Genomic DNA, 23,141 nt, shown 5'->3' on the forward strand with positions numbered 1-23,141 from the left:
CCAGTTTTACAAATATGTCCGATGTCCCCGCCTGCCATCCAAGATGGCCTACATGGCTAAAAATAGAACATAGGGGTAAAATGCAAGTTTTGTCTATTATTTTGAACCCGCTATGAATAGAGGAAATCTGAAATGATCAGATAGACAAGATCTACAAATAAGTCAGCATGGTCAAAATCGTAAGTCGACTAATTATTGGAGTTCTTGCTCTTTAACGTTTTTACCATTTTATGGCGCTTGAAAACTATAATAGATAGATAGAAACTTTAAATAACAAAAATGATCAGCAAAACAAGATCTACAAAAAAGTCAAATTTTGCCGAAATGGTTAGTAGACTCTTTATATGAGTAATTGCCCTTAAATAACGATTTCTTTACCCTGTTTGTGTTTTTGGCAAAACATTGAAGAAGATAGAGAGGAACTGTAAAAATTAATTATCAGCAATACAAGATCAACAAAAAAGATACTTTTGTCTATTCTGGTCTACAATGTTGGAGAGTGTCCATTGTTGAGGATGCACATAGACCTTGATGAGCGACACAGGCTCTTTAGAGCCCCTAGTTATAGTTTGTTCTTCTGTTTTGCTGTTAAACATCTGACCCTTATTGTTCTAGCATAAATCAGACCGTGTGTTTCTTTTTATTTCAATTGTTTCACATTTCGTCTTGCAATGGCCTTTGATAGCTTACTATATGGTTTATGGATTTTGCTCATTGTTGAAGGTTGTACAGTGCCCTATAGTTGTGTACACCACCGTGATTTGGTTTCATGTTGTCTCATTGGCAATCCTCTCATTATTATTTCTATGTTATAGAGAAATCACAGAGTATAACGTGATGTTACAAATTTTTCTTCATGCATCTTATTCTGCAATAAATGCCAACAGAGGCACTTGACTTTTTCCTATTTGCATAGTTCAGTAGTACTCATAAAACATGACAAACAAGGAAAAGTATTTACCAATGATATTCAGTGTCAAAGTATACATACTCCTCTTTAAAAAAGCCTGTATATATATATATATATATATGGATAAAAAAGTAAGCAGTTTAAATTAAATATTCACTCTGTAATAAGGTTACTACAAAATAACCTTTTCTCCTTCTATATCATGAAACATAAATGCGGGCATTATATTTATCTTGAAGTAACTCTCAGAGTAAATCACATAATACTGTTCACACATGTCAATGTAGTGCCCAAAAGGTTAATAAGATGTATAGTTTTGTCTTTTTAAAATCATTTGGATGTTTACTAGTTTGTATGCTTTTTGTTGCTTTTATTTGTTTTATCTATCTCAATATTAATGAGGATATTTCTATCAAGTTAAAAAGCAATAATTTCATTTATTTGGATTTTTTTAGTATTTTTATTTATCCTGGAAAACATTTCCATTCTATTCATCATACACATTCCATTAACTATATCAATGTTAAGAGTGGTGAATACGATATACGATGGAGTCACTTTGTTCCGTATGAATAATAAATTAAGATGTTTCCATCCAAATATCTTTGACGCGAGTAATATCCAACAACTTATCCACAGACAAAACAACCAAAATCAATACGTGGCGCTGCGGGTCAAATACAGAATAGAATCGTGAAACCCTCTGTGATTTTGTAGCCCTGACTACTGTCAGATCAATACAGAAACAAGTTTGGTTTAGATAAGATTTTTACCTGTTACAAAGGGACACCGTTGGACAAATTCAGGTGTTCTTAATTTACCTGTGTAAAATCGATGTTATTTTAACTGTAAAAGAAAGGTTTGGTGAAAGCGTGTCTTATTTTGTTCTGGAATAATTTAGGAGATTTATTACAGAGGTTTTCGTTGACAAGTCAGAAGTCAAGACAAGAGCTTGATGTGAAATCCATTAATTAAACACGATGTATAATGTAAAGAGATAAGGAAGGAGTTTCTTTGGGAAAATATTTTGTTGTTCTGACTACTGTTGACAGAAAAAACTATACAAGAACTGACGGCTGTAAATGTTATATTTAAACATAAATACATTGATAAAGCTTTTCTAAAACTGAAACAGAACTTAACAAAATTTGTTCGTTTTAATCATGTTCAATATGAACTTTACATTTGCTTCTGCCTAGTCACATGTTTGAAATAAAAAAGTTGTGAGGTAAACATCAATGAGAAAGCAACCAAACAACGGGCCACCTTCTCTATTCCATAATAGTCTTTTAAACAAGTCTATTACTACCCCCCCCCCCTTCCCCTCCCATAAACGAAATCGAAGTCCTGGAATCACCGTATCTATTTCGACGCTTTAAAATGTGACAGAATCAATTTAATTTTAAAAGGCATGTTTTAATTTTATACTTTTATACGGAATTCGCTGTCTATTTAAAGGTAATCCTTTTAAGGATTTTTTTTTCAAACTTCTAAAAATAAATCAGTTAATCAATGAAGTGCCAAGCTGCCTAAGAATCAGGCAGTGGTGAAAACATGTCAAAAAAACCCACTCAAGTTTACATTAATTTAAGTTCAAAATGTATAATGGTACACGAATATAGCCTTTGTTTGCTTTTCCTTTTCTGGTATTTCAAGATATAATTTGGTTGAAATGCACTAGAAATTACAAATTAAGGAGAGCTAACTCTGTAATTTGCTATCATTCTAACCAAAATTTGTATAGAGATTTCTCGAATTACCAGACATACAGAAACGAAAGACCCACCATTTCTAACTCAGGATGAGGGTAACTTCAAAATAGGATGGTTAGGTCAGTGGGTTTTTTTCAGCCATGTTTTGAAATTCTTCTAAATTGCCTGATTCTTACAAACACTGGCACTTAATTAATTAGTCAATGAAATAAAATGGATAGTAGGAATGTCAAATGGGACGTCTACATAAAAACTGACAACCAATCTTAGCATACTGTAAATTAGGGTGTGGCTTTTTGCAGGAGGTTCAGTTTGGTGAACATCTTGTGAAGAGCTGACTGCATAGACGTATGTTGTATTCCTATCGATTTTCTCTATCTTCGTTATCAATATGAACATAGCTTGCTCAATAGTTAGCTGGAATCTTAAGTACGCATGTTGACCATCTTTCTTAGAAGGGGCCTCGGTTGCCGAATGTCAAAGTAGTTCATCTACAGTTTGCCGAATGTCAAAGTAGTTCATCTACAGTATCACTATAAAAAAGAAGATGTGGTATGATTGCCAATGAGACAACTCTCCACAAGAGACCAACTGACACAGAAATTAACAACTATAGGTCACCGTACGGCCTTCAACAATGAGCAAAGCCCATACCGCTTAGTCAGCTATAAAAGGCCCCGAAATGACAAATGTAAAACAATTCAAACGAGAAAACTAACGGCATAATTTGTGTACAAAATAATGAACGAAAAACAAATCTGTAACACAGTTACAAACGACAAACACTGAATTACAGACTCCTGACTTGGGACAGGCACATACAGAATGTGGCGGGGTTAAACTAGTTTGAAGGCGCCAACCCTCCCCTTAACCTGGGACAGTGGTGTAACAGTACAACATAAGAACAAACTATAAAAATCAGTTGAAAAAGGCTTACTCATCAGATGGATACAAATAGAAATACATCTTACAAAAACACAGAGTGGACGTGGACGGGTACTTGTACATCCAAACAACAAAAAGACAATAAGTACAGATCTGAGAGTACTCGCAGTTATTGACTAGCCTATCAACACTAAGATTGTCAGTTCGAACCACGCACGTGGCAGGTGCGTTCGACTCGAATCTTAATTGAAAAGGATTTCAGGTTTTCCTGCCCAAGGTGTGTGGTTCTCTCCGGACACTAGACTTCCAACAACATGAGTGCCGGATAGTGGCGTTTAACACCAACGATAAATTTTTCTTGGTAAATCAAAATAACACTTTATTTATTTTGTGCGTCCAAAGCGCTAATCCTGATTGGTGGTGTATGAATTGGTTTTGTATAGGTATTAAGTTGTGTTTCAAATTTATCAAAATTAAACGAAATCGCTACCATTTGTTAAAAGTTTCGAATTTCAGATACGTTTGAATTGCATAAAATATTAATTCAAGCCCTTATGTGTTTTTCACGTATTCAACAAATTGCTCTTTTCTATTCCGAACAACTAGCCAAGTGAAAAATAGTGTAGCAGTAATCAAAATCTAGGCTATCCTTAATGTAAAGCGGAGGCTTCAAGTTTGTAAAATATCGATTGATCCCGCCATTTAATACAAAGCATGCCTGTACCAAGTTTGATAGTTTTGCCCATTAATTGCACTCCCTGTTCTTAGTTTCATAAGATAACTGTTAAATTATTAATTCTGTTTTATGACATAAATTATTTTTTACAAGTCAAAGGCTACATGTAATAATGAAGTTTGATTAAAAAAAGGAAATATGACTTACGGAATGAGTACTACACAAATAATCTTTTTTAATAGAACTGATGATGGAGGCAAAACTAATACTTTAGGAGTTATCACTAGCTTTGGCTAAAATATATACCTAGGATTGTATTTTGACCAGTTCAGTTATTGTAGTTACTGAAAATATTTTATTTTAAGAGATCTGTAAAATAAGCATCACAATACTTTAAAACAACTACTTCAACTTTTGTTCGCAGGATGTGCATGTAGCTGATTGCAAAGGCAGTAGCCGTTTATAAGGACCACAATGTGAAGGTGATCGGCGTTAAAAGTTTTTTTTTTAAATCAGTATTCAAATTTGCATAGACAAACGTACCAAAAGCTTTTCTTCTGCATAGAACTGAGACAATATTACTACTACCAAAGTTAGTACAAAGTTGGATTATTGGTCGAAATCTACAACTATCAGTCATTTCCGACTATATATTTGTTGAATGATATTAAACGCATGTGTGAATCAAATTAATTGTCGCATTCAAAATGACGTACACTGCGTGCGCTTATTGGTTCAAAATAGAAGACTAATCAACGTATATGTTTCTCAAAATAAATTGAAAAAAAAATCTAAGTGACGCCAGTTTGAAGCTCGTATGACCTTATTACACCATTTTGTTTCTATTAATTCAACTTCAATGTTTTCTTATACATGTATCTCTAATTAAATGTTTAGTTTCATTTTCTGTCATAAATGAAAATGGACCTTAATAGTGCCGTATATATTTGAATGAAATAAAAAGATTGTAATGATGACGGAATATCAAAATAAAATGAAATGTAACTTACAAATATCAAATTGTATTGCGTGTCACCATATTTGTAGGCACTAAATGGATAATTCAAACTAAAATTGCACATATATAAAAATAAAACGGAATGGTCAAAGGTCATTGTGATACCTCTCAATATCAGATCCATGCCGTCGATACAAATTTAACCCAAATATCACCATTAATTTTGAAAAATAATAAAGTCGAACAAGAAACGAAAACAAAGACAACCGGTGCAGGTCCCTGCTGTATTTTTATTTATGCCGTGAATTCAAATTTGTTCGTATAAACAAAATTATAAATTAAGGAAATTTGATTGATTGGTTTGTGGTTGTTTAACGCCGCATCTTTGCAAAAGAGTGAAGTTTGGTGGCATCAAGGAGTAATAAAAACACAACGGAAAGAAGGAAAGACCAGACCACTAAATGTTTTCTAAACTATTCCGAGACCATGGACAAAAGTAAAAACATTCCATTGACAAACACTCAAATAACTAAAAGAATTACAAAAAAAAATGAAAATACCTGATTTTTTATGCAACATTTATACAATTTATCTTACATCACAATTTCAGTGTATTAGCTACGACAGCAAGTAACTATAATATACATAAACATGAAAAAGAAGTTTAAGAATTTAATGTCTCCGTCGCAAATTATTAATGAAATGAAGGAAAAAAAAACAAATTAAAAGAAAAGACAGTTACTTCATTTTACCCGATTTTCCCCCATTCTCTCAGGAACTGTGTGAGTGTTTTATATAAAATGTCACACTATTCGGTGACAATCAATTATTTATCATCAGAGAAGCTTATCCTCCATCGATTGGAAAAGAATATCTCCTAATCTAAAACTGGTTCCGTTATTTCAAATGATTTAAAACGAAACGTATGTTTTAGTGAAGGGTATTTGTTTCTCCCATTTAATATAAAACAGTTGACAACAGATGCTGGATGTTAAACCACTCTTCCAAAACCACTGTACTTCATTATTTATAACAGCGATCGATACGAAGGAAGGTGCCTAGAGGCAAGCGTATGGGTGCACTGAAGAATCAGATCAATAGCTAGCCCTAAATTCTACCGATTGTTAATGGGGGCTTTTGTCATCGATACGGCGCATGCTCCTGATAATGTCAGCTTCTGTAAAGATTTGGAAAATTGACTTTACCCATATTTAGTTATTCGCGATCGATATTCAGGGGAACGTTATTCAGCATCCGTCGCCAATACATTGGTGACAGTTGTATTGATGTGTAGTTCACCTTCGTTATTCATAAAAATATTGTACCAGGTGTAATTGCTAAAACTGGTTAATTCTTAGTGAACAGTGACTATTTAGTAACACAATCAGGAACAAGAAAAAGAACCGGTGGGTGCCGAAATATGTCGAAAAAGACGAGTAAAACAGATAAAGGAAAATCCGAGGTAAAAAGTTTTTATTTTTTCAACCTTTAGTATTGATTAGATGATGTAACTGTTGAATTTAAGATAGAACGAGACATTTACTGAGAATGTAGGGTGAAGATGAATCAATACAAAGATTTTGAATTCTTCAGATTTTTTTTTATTTGTCGATATTGAATTTTTACCAAGTGGGGAAAATGTGTGTATTGTAAGTATGAAAGATAATTTTATAATATCAGTTGGGAGAAGAGGAACACATGTTTTATTTCTTTAATGTAAACGGTGATATTTATATCTTGAAAACTGACCATTATGATCGCAACAACTAGCACAGTTAATTTTGATTTGAAAATTATGGAAGGGTGGATTTATTTTGACAATAGATGATCACAACGCTACCAAAAACGTTCGTATCGATCGGTAACATCGGGTCATACGCTGACAAAAGTCGCACACCATGGCACGCGACACAGCTGTTACCCTTTAGCAGAGGTGCAGATGGGGTAATCGATTATAATAGTCTCACAAAATATTATTGATTCCTTTGTTAATGGGTTTAATTCAACGATCAAAGGGTGAATAACTACCACCTGTATTGGAAAAGTGTGTAACGGGATTGGGACAAAAGAGGACGGACCAATCAAAGTATTTTTCTTCGCTTTTTAACTTTTTGGAGAAAATAGCCTCCAGTTAGACATAAATTTTTGACGTTTAAGAGTTATAAAACATCAAAAATTTGTCCTTTGTGTTTAAGAGTTACAGGATTTACCAATGAAGGACCACTCAATCTCAACAGTAAGTTTTTTTTTTTCGAATATAATTTACGATTTATTTGAACTATTGTGACCACAACAATTTATTTACATATGTTTGTTTTTTGTTTGTTTTTGTTGTTGTTGTTGTTTTTTTGGTGGACGGGGGTAGTAATTTTTAATTCAGGTTATCCAAATACATTATTTTATCCATGAAAGGATGAAAGATCTGTTATCTTACAAGGAAAGCTTTTAAGAAGATGTATATTCTTTCAAAAAGGACGTCGATATTTTACCTGAAAAGTTCCCTGATCAGTAACGGCTCACCTGTATTGATTTTACCTGGGACAATTAAGCCTTTGAATTGGGCAAATGAGGTTTACAGTTGATGGTACAGAGATTGGATGATAATGTAAGCAGACTCTCAGCGGACATAGTCATGTCACACAATTCTAATATTGATTTTCTCTGCTACTTTCGGCATTAACCACTTTACTACATTAATATCAACGGTTTTGGGGAACGTGATCTACGTTGGGTTCATTATTGGACAAATTTTTATCAATAATTTATGGGAGACAAATATAATGTGTGGATAATATTTACACTCCTGTTAGGTGTATAAGTCGTATATAAATATACCTAATTAAAATGGTTATCAACGGAAAGCTACGAATAAAGAGGCAAAGTTTAAACTTGAGAACGTTAAAATAGCGAATTAACCATTACAAGTTAAAATCTTTACTAAGATGCTTAATAAATACCGGGTATATAGTCTTTATCTGCTTAGATATATATCACTGTGAAGAAAGATTTTATGTTTGAAATACTTGAAAGATATCTGCAGTTTTTTGTGTTTAATTGTCAGGGCATCTTGCAGTTACATATAGAACAACTTTTTAAATAATATTTATCACCAAATCCCTCTCAACTTATTAAACGTATTCCCCAGTATAACAAGCGCTGGAGTTAACATCTTGAGTGCTAGACTTTTCATCTCCAGCGCTAGACTAAATAAAAAACCAGGCTCCGTACGGTAGTATTCTACCCCGTCCATTGCATATAAAACTGTATACCCTAAACGATTTTAGTCGTATGTATTCTAGTATAATCATACTTTTGACGATCTTTTGTGTTTTGTATATATACAAGTTTACTCATAATTTTACGAGGCTACGCGTATGAAATACTAGATTTATTTTTTTACCAAGCTCTAATTTCTTGCCAGATGAAAGGTGATTAGGGGTTAAAAGGTAATCTGTGTCTTAAATTATAATTTTATCATAAATCAGATTGGAATGATTTATTTTTACCATTGAAGGAATTAAAAACTCTTGAATTGAAAAATAAAGACTCGCTATATTATTTCCGAGATATAAGGCCTCAAAAAGTCAAATCATCAACATTTGAATATTTGTGTGATGTAAAGATTTTTCTTTAGATTTCTTACCAAATTAACATCTGCGTTGTTCTACCTTATTTGACAAGATTTCCCAGATATAAGGAATGAAAAGGTGCTAAATGAAATTCATGCCCAAATTTGTATTTGTATGCGAATTCTTAACACACCTTGCAACAAACTTTGCTTGAATTTTTTCAACAAAACTTTACAGATTTGCTGTAGTTCTTACCATTTCGAAGATATTAGAGTTAAAGTTTGTTTGCAGCCAAGTACTGTGTTTAGCTCAATTCTGTGGTCATATTTGCTTTCAATATATATACGTGTTCGACTTTCCCTTACCAATATGCAGCGGGAATATCAGGATTTGCCCGACGTAGCCCATCTTTAGTTCTAGTCCGATTTTGATATATGTTTTTTTTTAATCCATTATGTACAATCATCTTGAATACGCAAGAAATATTTGCCATTGGATATTACGCAAACAACAATCAATCAACCCTACCGGTCCAAATATCATCTTGATTTTGATTTTTGTAGGAGAGTATGTCTACAACAGACAGTCTGGTCAGTGAAGCGAGTCCTGTTACGGATATTAGGACCAGCACACCTGTGAAAGGTAAGACTTGACGTCGTCTTGATGTTATAGTAAAGTAACCAGTCTTAGTGAAAATTTAATGAGTAAAGTTGTTACATTTATTATCACAATATGAATTATTACAAATTTGATAAAAAAAATAAATATCTTGCGTAAAATTGTCAACAAGAATATGTAAAGCACGACTTCACGCATGTTATTAGCTTCATACAATGTTAAAAAATGTAAATGTTCAGTTCATAGATTATGTAATTAGGCTAAAAGTAAGGTTGGTTCTCATTTGCCATCATTAACTTGCTTACTAAAATCTAACGAAGATCCGCTAGTTACAATTTACTTACCACACTATCTAAGATATGGGAGTTACCATTGAAATACCAAATATAAGAAACTTCGGTGAGTTACCATTTACTACAAAAGACTGGCGAAGTTCCACGAGTTGTCATTAACATACTAAAGTTATCGAAGATTGGCGAGTTACCGTTTTCTTACCAAAGCTAACGAATTTCCGAGAGTTTTCCGAGAGTTATCATTTATTTACTAAAGCTAACGAAGTTCCGCGAGTTACCATTTACTTATCAAAGCTAACTTAGTTCGGCGAGTTCCTATTTACTTACCAAAGCTGACGAAGTTCGGCGACTTACCATTTACGTTCAAAAGGCATAAAGCAAACAAAGTTCCACAAATTATCATTAATTGAACAAAGCTAACTTAGTTCTACGAGTTGTCATTAATTGAACAAAGCAAACAAAGTTCGGCGAGTTATCATTAATTGAATAAAGCTAACGAAGTTCCACGAGTTATCATTACTTGAACAAAGCTAACGAAGTGCCACGAGTTATCATTAATTGAATAAAGCAAACAAAGTTCGGAGAGTTATCATTAAATGAATAAAGCTAACGAAGTTCCACGAGTTATCATTAATTGAATAAAGCAAACAAAGTTCGGAGAGTTATCATTAATTGAATAAAGCTTACAAAGTTAGGTGAGTAACCATTTACTTACCAACGCTAACAAAGCAAAGTGTCGCGAGTTAATATTCAATTATCAAAGCTAACGAAGTTCCGCGAATAATCTTAAATCTATCCTCAGTCTTTCAAAGCTATCTAAGTTCCGCGAGATACCAATACATTACCAAAGCTAAGGAAGTGTTGCGAGTTACCATTAATGTAATAAAGCTAGCAAAAAGTAAAATCACAAAAATACTGAACTCCGAGGAAAATTCAAAAAGGAAAGTCCCTAATCAAATGGCAAAATCAAAAGCTCAAACACATCGAACGAATTGATAACAACTGTCATATTCCTGACTTGGTACAGGCGTTTTCTAATGTAGCAAATGGTGGATTGAACCTGGTTTTATAGCTAGCTAAACCTCTCACTTGTATGACAGTCGCATTAAATTCCATTATATTGACAACGATTCGTGAACAAAACAAACAGACACAATAGGTAAAAATGTCAAAAATAGGGGTACAGCAGTCAACATTGTGTTATCATCTTAATCACTATAAAAACAAACAAATGTAGCAAAGTTCCTTTATATTAAACTGTATACATTTTTTAAAATTATTCAAATGATTCCCTTGCTTGAAAATGATAACTAACAGCATATGACGAAAACATTTATTAAAATTACTGATTGTCCTTTTCGCCAGAATTGGTTTATTTTTTTAACTTGTTGTTTATAAAAGCCTTTTGTGCAATATTATAACAACTTCTTCACTTTTGAAGGTCAGGATGTTTTCATATTTTTTATGACGCTTGTTTTGAGTTAACCCAACTCATGAATACGTAAAATCATTGGGACTATAGAAAAACAAGGGGTATAACAGATTCATGATTCATCAGTGGATGTCGTTGTTTGACGTCTGTCATATTTGTTTTTGTTTATATTTTGTCATAAATCAGACTGTTGGGGCCTTTTTAGCCGAATAAAGGACATGGGTTTTTCTCAGTCTTAAAAAAAAGGGGGGGGGGGGTACGATGACCTATAACTGCTTAAATCCACGTCATTTGATAATTGTCACTTTAGCAATCATACGACACTCCTTATTTTATATTATCCATATAATTGGAGGTCACATTTGATATTTATATCATTGAACTAGTTTTATGGTAGGTAAATAGAGCAAACTGATATTTTTTATTGTCATAGGTTAGATATATAGATATAACGGTGATTTAGACAGAGAATCATAATGGCATATGAAAGTGAAAATATGAACATCACGATATGCACACTAGTACCAGACCACTTTCCGTGCCAAAGCTTCTTACTTTTCATCCTGGACTTTAGATGCATCCATGTTGCTTATACAGTCTTAAGTTTAAGTGCACGTCTCTTGTAGATCTTGTGTCGCATTGACTTATTTATACCCAAGATGTTATTCCCGGAATCACAAATGTAAAACAATTCAAACGAGAAAACTAACTAACTATATGTATTGGGTTCGTCACCTTGAATTTGTTGTTTGTTTTTTTAAGTCGGTATTGTATGAGTTATTTTAAGCCCTTGCCGCTACGCGAAGGGGGCGTTAAGTGTTATCCTTGATCGTCCTTCCGTCCGTCCCATTTTTGTTTTCTCACTCTAACTTTAGTTTCTCATCCAAATTTTATGAAACCCATACACAATGCTAGGAACCAAAACTCGCAGATAGAGTTCGAATTCGGGCAGTGCGTCACTAACCGTTCTAGAGGAGTTATTCCCCTTTATAACTTGGAAAATAGCAAACTTTTTCGTATCCGCACTCTAACTTAAATTTGCATGAAGCAAATTAACTTAAGTTTGCCTCGTGCAAATTTTATGCAATTCATACACAATGCTAAGAACCAAAACTCGCAGCAGACGGAGATCGAATTTGGGCAGTGAGTCACTTACCGTTCTAGAGTTATTCCCCTTTATAACTTGGAAAATTTCATTTTTTTTCATTACCGCACTAGCAGTGACATCAAATGCTCTCAAAAAATATTTTCACGTATTATAAGCAAGCTCGAGCGGGGGCATTCGTGTCCTCAGACACATTCTTTATTTTTGTATTTGCTATAGGAAAATCAAGAAAACGAGAATGGGTAACCCAAAATTTTAAAATCCGGAACGCAATGTCTAGATCTTCCCAAAAAGATTTCATTTTAAACAGATAGGATTTTATTTTATTTGCCAAAGAATTGATGTCCTTTATATAATCTTTAAAAACTGTTGCATTTTCTGCGAAAAAAAAGTATGGAGGCCTGTATGTTAATAACTGAATTTTGAATTTACATTCGTTTACATTTAATTTTCTGTCTGGCGTTCTTTCCCTGTATTTGTCTCGTGAATGTTTAAAACCTGAGAATCAAACCAAGTCTGACATAAACTTACTCTTACAAACTTGCAATACAGCCAATGATTGAACACGAAATATCTATAATACTAAAGGAACGAAATTGGAAATGAATATTCTGGCTTGGTAAGGACTGAAAAAAATAATCTTGCTCACACCAGGATGAAAATGAATATTCAGCCCAACAAAATGGAGGAAACAGATGTGTAGAAACCCCCTTAAGAAAATCAATTGGTCGTCTCAAAATATCTACGGTATTCTTTATACCCGCGCTCGCGAGTGTTACTTTCTAGTGTACTTGCCAATAATTAATGTCTACTTTCTAGTGTACTTGCCAATGATTAATGTCTATTTTCTAGTGTACTTGCCAATAACTAATGTCTACTTTTTAGTGTACTTGCCAATAATTAATGTCTACTTTCTTGTGTACTTGCCACTAATTAATGTCTACTTTCTAGTGTACTTGTCAATAACTAATGTCTACTTTCTAGTGTACTTGTCAATAATTAATGTCTACTTTCTAGTGTACTTGCCAATAATTAATGTATTTAACTACAATCAGGTTGGTATATTCAAGGATCAGTGTTCCTTGATCGAGCAAAATTTCTGTCACAGATACAATTCGGTTAGGATTAAATTACTATAATAAAAATTGACGACCAATCTTAGCATACTGTAAATTAGGGTGTGGCTTTTTGCAGGAGGTTCAGTTTGGTGAACATCTTGTGAGGAGCTGACTGCATAGACGTATGTTGTATTCCTATTGATTTTCTCTATCTTCATTATCAATATGGACATAGCTTGCTCAATAGTTAGCTGGAATCCAGTTAAGTACGCATGTTGACCATCTTTCTTAGTAGGGGCCTCGGTTGCCGAATCTCAAAGTAGTTCATCTACAGTATCACTATAAAAAAGAAGATGTGGTATGATTGCCAATATAACAACTCTCCACAAGACACCAAATGACACAGAAATTAACAACTATTGGTCACCGTACGGGCTTCAACAATGAGCAAAGCCCATACCGCATAGTCAGCTATAAAAGGCCCCGCAATGACAAATGTAAAACAATTCAAACGAGAAAACTAACGACCTAATTTATGTACAAAATAATGAACGAAAAACAAATATGTAATAACACAGCAACAAACGACAACCACTGAATTACAGGCTCCTGACTTGGGACAGGCACATACAGAACGTGGCGGAGTTAAACATGTTAGCGGGCGCCCAACCCTCCCCTAACCTGGGACAGTGGTGTAACAGTACAACATAAGAACACACTATAAAAATCAGTTGAAAAAGGCTTAACTCATCAGATGGATACAAATAGAAATACATCTAACAAAAACACGGAGTAGACGTGGACGGATACTTGTACATCCCAACAACAAAAAGACACTAAGTACAGATCTGAGAGTACTCGCAGTTACTTACAGCTAGTTCAAAGCCAATAACAACTAATAAAAAAAAACCTGCATCTAAGACTAAATTATCAATCAGTACACATCTAACATCCAATGAATTTAGTATAAAGACGTCATAAACAGTCAGAGAAAAACATGACCTTGTGCGATGCCAATATACAGGTATCGACAGATTGTAGAGCCATGAATGTGCATATGTATATAACAATAATATTTAGTTTGCTTTTAATTTACTGATAACAAAATCAATATCAATACCAATACAAAAAATATTCAAAGATCTAATTACAGTGTTGAATTGGTTACCTTTTAGAATAAGTTTATATAAAGGATCGATAAGTTTACCCGGATCGTTTCTAAATTTCCGGGCTCGGTAAATAACATCTCCGTAAAAATGAGGATGTGCTATCCCGTTTAAAGTAAGTTTTCTACAGGTACAACCAAACTTCAAAACCAAATCTTTATATCTATGTTAAGTTGATTATATATATCTGCAGAAGTTTCTGGTCGTCATTGCATGTTGTTTCAGTGAGAAATCATAATGTCCTCTCGAGTTTTATTTATAACCGTTGTTAAGAACTTTTTGTTTGATAACATTATTGAATTTGATGGAATAGATAATATTTCACAAGATTCAGATATCCTAAGTAAAGCATACACTAAAAGCAACACTTCACTAGTGATGTACCATAAAAATTGCCATAAGGTCAGCACAAAATGTTGACATCGTTAAAGGGCATACACCAGTCCGACAGTCATTATTAAACTTACTTGCATGATATTTTATAATGTACTTTTAAAGAAAAAAAATAATGAAAAAAACCTAAAATTAAAAGTTTCCGAATTTTAGTGCTGAAATATTTAGCATCGTTGGTAGAATGACTGATTTTTGTAAGGTAATTGAAGGGATAAATCTAATTTATAAAATTGTAGAAGAAATGCTTATTTTGAATGCATTGCATACAATCTAATCATAGCTTTACGATAAACCTGTACATTAAAACAGAAAGTACAGATTGTTTTACTGAAAGGCTTATTTACTTATGGTGCATTTTCATATCAATCTATTATTTACAAGATTTTTGTCCGACAATTAACCTAACATTACAAACAACCAAAAGGCATGTAGAGGTCAACATTTTTAGTGCGATTTCTTATAAACATTCCCATTACTGTTCATTCCTCTACATTAAACAGAGTGCGCATAAACGGAAATATTCCGTCCACATTTCTCATTAATAATGACGATTTCTTAATTAAGTCTCCCAAACAAAATTTGGCGACTTCTTCTTCTTCCGCCACTTCGAAGTTGAACTTGTCCGCAGCAGTTCTCCAAAACCGCTTGTCAGATTTACTTACTTTCCACAAAATGTTAGGCTTTCATGTCTAGTGGGCAATCAGGCTTTTTTTGTGCATTGATGTCTATTTAAGGGTACTTTGAGTGGCCAAATGAAGGTAGGGGTTTACTATAGAACCCTATGTGATTTTATTTATTTTAATTTTCAAATGATTTTAACTTGAGAACAGTTACACATGGGTCTTCATTAATGACCATGGGACGTATGGCCTACTTAAGGTCAAAAGGTCAATTATGACCTTGACTCTTGACCTTGAACAGATTTTTTTTCAAATTATACAAATTTAAAAAAAAAATGGAAATTTTATTGAATTGAATGAATAATAAGGAGAGTCCTTATGGGTTTATACTTATAGGGACTTTGTTTGGGAGACTTCGTAACAGCATCCGGTTACAATCTTTTCTTGTGGTTTACTTTAAACTTTATACTTTTATGCGAAGGTCATGGAGTCAACTTAAACTCGAAACGATTTCGTTTCTTTGAGTTTAAACAGTTTCACGTTTAGTGAACTATACGTTTTTTACCCAGTGCTTAAAAGGATCGAAAAGGTTTTACCAGAAACTGAGACAATGTCTGCCTAATAATATGCGCTCACACACATCGCTAGTCTGTATAAGATATATATCCTTACTATATACCACTGTCATAGCACTGGTTGTGTCAAAAATTCTCAAGATTGCCAGGAGTCCATCATTCCAATATGAAACCTACATACCTCTTTGTGCCATCCAAAGACCTTTCTGAACTACTGTTTTTTTGTTTTTTTTTATTTTGCCACCTTTTCATAAGACAATGCATGGTAATTCCATACATATGCTCTTGCACATTTGCCAACAAAAAAGCCGAAACCTATATCGAACGTTTTTCTAAAATAAATAACTGAAAGAACAATAAACAATAAAAGAGGTCATTATAAAGAATACCAGATGTGATAAAATTTGAATTTCAAAAAGTTTTTCATATCAATTATTCGTTTTGTTAGATATTCAATGCAAGTTAGCTACAATAACAATGTGTAATAAACCCCTAAAAAATCAAGAAGTCCTTTTTGTCAAACATAAAATGCGGGAAAACGGTTTCTTCCATGGCAGTTTTTATTTGCACGCGAGAGTTTACATACTATCACGATAATTTTTAAATGGAAATGCCAGTCATCCATTTTAGGATGTGTAATCCTGTGTTATTTCTGAGACCAAAATTCTGACTGATCGTTCATTTCTCTGATAAGATAGTTTGGGAGAGAGAAAATCGATGTCTTGGGAAGTCCTGATACGCACATCACTAGTGATTTGTAAATACACCGAGTTCCTGCATAGATGTTATTTGTAAGAAGATTTGGAGCTTAATAAAAACCAAATAAGGTCATGATGCTAGAAATGCTTTACGACAAACAGTGAACAGAAAATCATGGAATTTCAGCTTCATTAGAGACAGGCATCAAAGTTAGGTTCTGCTTCAGATAAGAAGTAAAATAAAAAACAGAACATGTCTTTTTCTATTTATATTAGTTGCAATACAATTACTATTAATAATTGTAAAAACAGAACTGAGCTGTGTCTTTTCTGGTTAAAATACGTTTTAGAATTACAGAATTGCTCTTTCATTGACGTATTGCGTTACATCTCATCTCTTACTATTCTGCATGTAAAATTGTACAAAATGAATTATTTCATTGAATGTAACAAGTATGTATTGTAACTAGTTTTCATGGTCTTCCCCTTTTTTAATTTGTCTTGGAGTTCGGTATTTTAGTTGTATTTTTTTTTTGTAACTAGTATATAGGTTGACGATTAAAGTACTTCGTTCAATAGGATCAGTGCTTGACAATTTACTTTGTTAAATCATCAAAACCAAAGAAAACAATTCCGAAAACTACTTGTAAATCTTTGCCCTCGTGAATTCGGTGACATATGTATCAGTACATTTTACAACACTTGTATTAAATTATCGTCTTTTATGAGTAGCAATGTAAAGATGTTATAAAATTGTGTTTATTGATGATGTTACATTGATATGTGACATTATTCTGTCGCCATGACTGGGGAGAGATGAAGTTTCCAATATTTTCCTGATAGCTACCATTAGAAGAGTAGAGAGCCCCCGTAGAGACATCTGAACTGTGTTTGATGGTATGAGTGCCACTTTGGCGATGTTTGTAGATGATCGATTCACCGTATTAATGGTTATATTTGTTCTGAACAACCAGGAATCGATGCCTTATCAGAGAAAAGCTGGATATGGGCAGATCAAATACACCACCCAGCATGTCTTAATAACAAACATAGTATTAGATTTACTCACATTTCTAGATGTTTAAACTTAAAACTATGTGACGTCAAATGTAGATTTTCCAAAGCTTGTTTTGATATAAAAATGATTTGTGTCAGTTGAAACTTTTTTCACATTTACTTTTTTCAAAAAAATATTTTTAAAGGAAATTAAATACTCATTGAAATGTTAAAAACATTCATCTTATGAAATAACAATATGGATGATGGAACATATGTCAACAGTTCTGTTTTTGTCATGTGCTCACTTAACAACTTGTATTTTCTTAAGGGAAAAACAAAAACTTGTGACTTATGAAGATTTGAGCAGACGAATAAGGTAATGCGTTTATATTTGGTCATTTATAAACACTCACGGACTCATTTTCCTTTAGAAGACAAGTATAGAATATGAAAAAATGAAAGTAGCATAGAAAAAAAATGAAAGCAAAGGAAACAAATGGTTTAAACTCTTTGCTATAATAAGTACCAGCCAGTTAATGAAAACAAACTTAATAAACGCAATTTGACAATTGTTTTGTAACATATATATGATGCCAATGTTTAAAGAGTAGTTAGCTTAGGAAACAACAAAATCATAACCCTAAATAATTTAGTCTGACTCCCCAACGTCCGGTTGAAACTGTTATATTATTAATGTCCGGTTAAGAATGCTATTGTTTGTCACATTTTGTTACTTTTTTTTTATTTATAACTAAAAATACTTTCAACATTATTTGTCTATCAATTTTTTCTAATATTTGATTTGGTTTTGATGTTCGTGTATTTCATTGACCATCAAACAAGGACTTTTGTTACTCTGTCATCCTTTCTCACACACACGCACACACACACACACACTCCCGAGCTTCTAAATACATAATACCATACACAGACTTCTAAATATCTATTTCCTTAATTGTATTCATATCTCTTGTGTGGAATTCATTTTTCCGTCTTTTTATGCAGAAAACAAACATACTCGAATATGTTAATTCTAAATTAAAAAAAATAATAAGAAAATGGATGGTTAATATTTAAGTTATGCGTTCAGTTGTAGGTATGGTAACATCATCATATGCGGAAATGAACGGGTAGGGCGTGGGTGGACACATAGATAAATCGGCGTAACATTATATATAATATTAATATAGAAACTAAAGACATCTCTGTTATTCTGTTTCCTATTTCACCTTTTCCTGAGAATGGCAAAGTCGAAAAACATTTTCTCCAATGATTTTATTACTACTTTCCATTTAATACATGCTTAAGGACATTTTTTTATGACAATATTAAAAAAGGCGATACAGCTATTTTATTTTAAAAAAAAATAGATAAGAATTTTTGGAAACAGTTTATTATTGTTTAAAAAAGGGGAATTGGAAATATTGTCAAGGAAACATAAAATCGTAGATGAATTGATACAAATCACCACGACAGGTTGTCAACAGTGTTTGCTGAAGGTAAATCCCAACCTAATACCGGATAATTAAAGTCAGGAACCGTAGGTATGGTGTCGTCTGCTAAACCTCTCAGCAGACGATCAATATGTAAGAGTAGAACCATTATTCATGAAGCGTCACAAAGGAATCGGATTTGCATGCAAGAGAAACACGTATCACCTCCTGTGCTTACTACAAATACTTCATTCGATAAATGCGTAACTGACACCGAATATGGTGATTTAAAATACTTTGAAAATAATTTCACTGAATAGGCGGTTGATGGATAAACTTTTACAAGGTAAGAAAAAATATTTTGAAATAAGATCGATATTTTTGGATACGGAGATATTATCAGGTAACACAAAGAGAGACAGGTAAGAAAATTGGATTTCTATGGCAACCGAAGTGTCTAATCGTCCACTGGTCGTTGATCGAAGTTGTTGCTTGCATACCTTACATCACGTACGCAGGAACTATCTTAATTTGTCATTTGCACTTACAAAACCTTCTGATTTTTTGTCGATATCGTATTAAAATCAATAGAAAAAGGATGGTGATTGGAAATTACTTGGAGAAAATTAGGGAAGAAATCAAATAGAGACATTGTTTTGATTAAAAAAAATATGTATTACTTTTTACAATTACATTTTGTGGTTTTAATTGGGGAAAAAAAGAATTGACATTTTTGTAGGTTAACAGCTCGAATTTACAATTGCAGTTATCAATAAAATTGAATTTTTTGAGTAACACATCTGCTACTTAAAGACTTCACTCAGTGCTCGTGTTCAAATGAGTGAACGCGCAGTTGCGTGTGAAATTAAATTGAATGAAGCATACAAGCTTTTTGTAAGAAAAAATCTGAACATACGTTCAATTTTATTTCACTGTGAAAGCAAATGAAGCGTGTTTAATGACTGAAAGAAAGAAAAAAGAAAATATATACGTGTGTAAACACACGAATTCTGTCTTTCAAATTTTTATAATCCGAGCTTTCCAGATTTCAAATAAGGGTAAATTTGGTACCTGAATTGGTCAATGTAAGTTTTTGCGCAGAAACCGTTGATTTCTTCAAATTCTTTGACAATGAACGCACCATTTCAGATATATACCAGTCTTTTGTGATTTATTGCATTTGTGTCTTTTCCAGTCTGTTTTTTTTAAGAAACAGCAAATGAATAACACAAAAGATGTGCATAATTTGGTTAAAAAAATGAGGCCTTTGGGTGGAAATAAATCGCATTGAGTCGTACACTACGCATATATATGCGCAATTGCATTAAGATTGTTCGGATGTCGAAAATTGTATTGGCTCAAATGGCCAGTATAAATTTTTACCGCAAGTTGCAAAGCTAATATAAAAATGTAACTAGTTTGCATATACATATATTCAGAACTTTAAAGATTTTAAATCTTATGGTAATTTTTCTTGCATACATGGAGATTTTATCAAAATATTTGAAAATTTTAATTAAAAATGTGAGATAACTTAGATAATTTGAAGTTAAACACTTTTTTTCTGTTTAGCACAATAGAAATCGAGATTAGTGATAAAGTTTTCGTTTTCTTTTTTCTGAAAAATATTCATTGAAATCTACCTTTAGTTTGATTTCTAAAAACATACTCATATATTCCCCATACACAATCCCATTGCCCTTTTTAGTAACTTTAATCCAGTAGGTTTCTCTACTCACTTTAGCTTGTTTTGGGCATTGCACAGAATCGTGTTGTCCTGTACTGTTTCTGACGTTGCTATAGGACGGCATAATTTCATAAAGGCAAGTTAATCAATGACTTTGAGTTTGCTTTCACAAACTGTGAGCATTCTTTATTGTGGTATATTTTTTGATTATTTTGTGTTATTTTTTTGTTATCTATTATATACACCGTTATTTCAGAGAATAGTGCCTTTTCTGCATTACCTTTTATTGTGAGTTTTATTTTAAAAGTATGTTTTATAGTTAACTGATCGAGATTAAAAAGGGGGAAAGTTGAGATCTCTAAAGCTAGATGTAGTTTAAACTGTTTGTAGGGTAAACTCCCCCAGTGTGATTATAAATACACAGCAGTGCACCAGCAGTTTTTTTATAGAGTAAACTATATCAAGGGGGTTGTATGTTGTCTCATACAACCTCTGTGGCTACACAGCAGTGCACTAGCAGTTTTTATAGAGTAAACTATATCAAGGGGGTTGTATGTTGTCTCATACAACCTCCCCGACTATATAACCCATGTAACCTGTTTTACCCAGCGGGATTATAAAGACATGTGTACCAGTAGTGTTTATAGAGATCACTTTCATGTGATATGCAATGTATTACAGCAAAAATGGAATTGTGATGCGATAGTCAGATGCAGAAAGGTCATAAAAAGCAGAACGAAATCTATGCAACAATGTTGAGTTCTTTCTGCATTTGGCTTGAAGTCAGACATTTACTAGCTATAGAAGGTGCTAAGTTATTTTATTTTTTACATTTTTACAGATGCCCCATCTGAGAACGGAGACGCAGTAAATGGACCTGTAAATTTATCAACACCAAAGAGTACCAGGAGTACAGATAGTCCAATGGAAGAAGATAAAATATCAATTGCTAAATCACCGATCCCTAGAAATGACAGAAAACGACGAGCAAGCGATGACAGTAGTGCAGAGGTAAGTAAGGTAACAGACCAGTGAAATGCGATGGATTTGCAATTGTAGATTTAAGTAATTTTTTTTTTTTATCTTAATCATCCATTTATAGTAATAAGAGGATGCAATGAACAAAATTGATGTCACCATCTTGGATCGTATCCTGAGCAGTATTTGATTTTTACCATATCTACGATAGGGGTTGGTTAAATATACCAATGTAATCTTGATGATGCTTAACATCCACCCACTAACGTTTAAGTATAAATGCTTTTATGTCTTATGAAGCAAGAATTCGTGCAATCTAACGGGTGAATTAAACGGGTGTAAATAACACCCTCCCAAGTTCAACATGGAATCAAATTTTGCCCAAATTTCCAAATCTACAGAAGGGATCTTTAACGTGCTCCAACTATGACACTTTCCACAAACGTCAACAATTATGGTCTACACGCAGGACTTTGTATAATAACCATAACACCTTGGGACGGAACCTCCACTGTGTACGCGATTTGCTTCTCAATTGGTAGAGTAACTGGATGTTCCTATTGTGATCCAAGATGATGGAAAACATCCATACTACCTTATTTTAGTTTTTTTATAGAGATTTTACCTATTATTAATTCAGTTTTCCTTGTAAATTTAACACTGTCCTAGTTCAATAAAAAGAAAATAATACTAGTTCATTCAGTTTCAGTTTCATTGTGAGTTCTAGCAGTAAGTTAAACAATATAAAAAATATAATTTCAATTTTCCTTTATAGTGAATACCTGTAATTAATTTCGTAATAGACACAGATTTCTTTTTATAGTTAAGGCTTTAGATGCATGGCACTTGTATCTTTAACGTTCTTCATTTGTTTTAGCGAGCTAGTTTATTTATGAATGGAAAAAAATCCTCTTCTTTACTTAAATTATAATGTAAATATGATTTCAGAGTTCAACCAAGACTAGTGAGGTAGAAATGGGCGATGATCAAGACGGCAAAGATGATGACGATGACAATGACGACGATGATGACGAAAAAATTCCAGTTGGGAAAGAAATTGACCCCGAGAGACTGAAAGCTTTTAATGTAAGGAAAAGGGAATCTTTAAACGACATTGAAGAACTGACTTTGTAATGTGCTATTGTCCATTTGTAAAGTGTTTTGCTTTTCTGTGGGTTTTTCACAAATTGGAAACTTTGTTTATTGTATTTCTTGGAAATATATGCAGTATATTTTTGTATGTAGTTTTATTTTCTTAAAATTCGTTATATATACAGTAGTGAATACATTTCTTCTATTTCTTTCATACAAACGCCAATTATTCAGCCTTACTTCATAGATAAAGATATTTGTAATCATTGCTCTTAAATGCATGT

At 33.0% G+C, this 23,141-nt stretch overlaps 1 protein-coding gene across 1 annotated transcript in view; it reads left to right on the forward strand.

Moving 5' to 3' along the window:
* Positions 1–23,141, forward strand: part of LOC127735061 (nucleolar protein 4-like) — a 65,208-nt gene that overhangs the window by 36,708 nt on the left and 5,359 nt on the right. Inside the window, exons 4-6 of the mRNA XM_052245159.1 lie at positions 9,274–9,352; positions 21,629–21,798; positions 22,714–22,851. Coding sequence (XP_052101119.1) covers positions 9,274–9,352; positions 21,629–21,798; positions 22,714–22,851 — 387 coding nt within the window. The remainder of the gene's footprint in view (positions 1–9,273; positions 9,353–21,628; positions 21,799–22,713; positions 22,852–23,141) is intronic.

Source organism: Mytilus californianus, unplaced genomic scaffold (genome assembly GCF_021869535.1).
Source record: "Mytilus californianus isolate M0D057914Y unplaced genomic scaffold, xbMytCali1.0.p SCAF_1, whole genome shotgun sequence".
NCBI classification, from domain to species: Eukaryota; Metazoa; Mollusca; class Bivalvia; order Mytilida; family Mytilidae; genus Mytilus; species Mytilus californianus.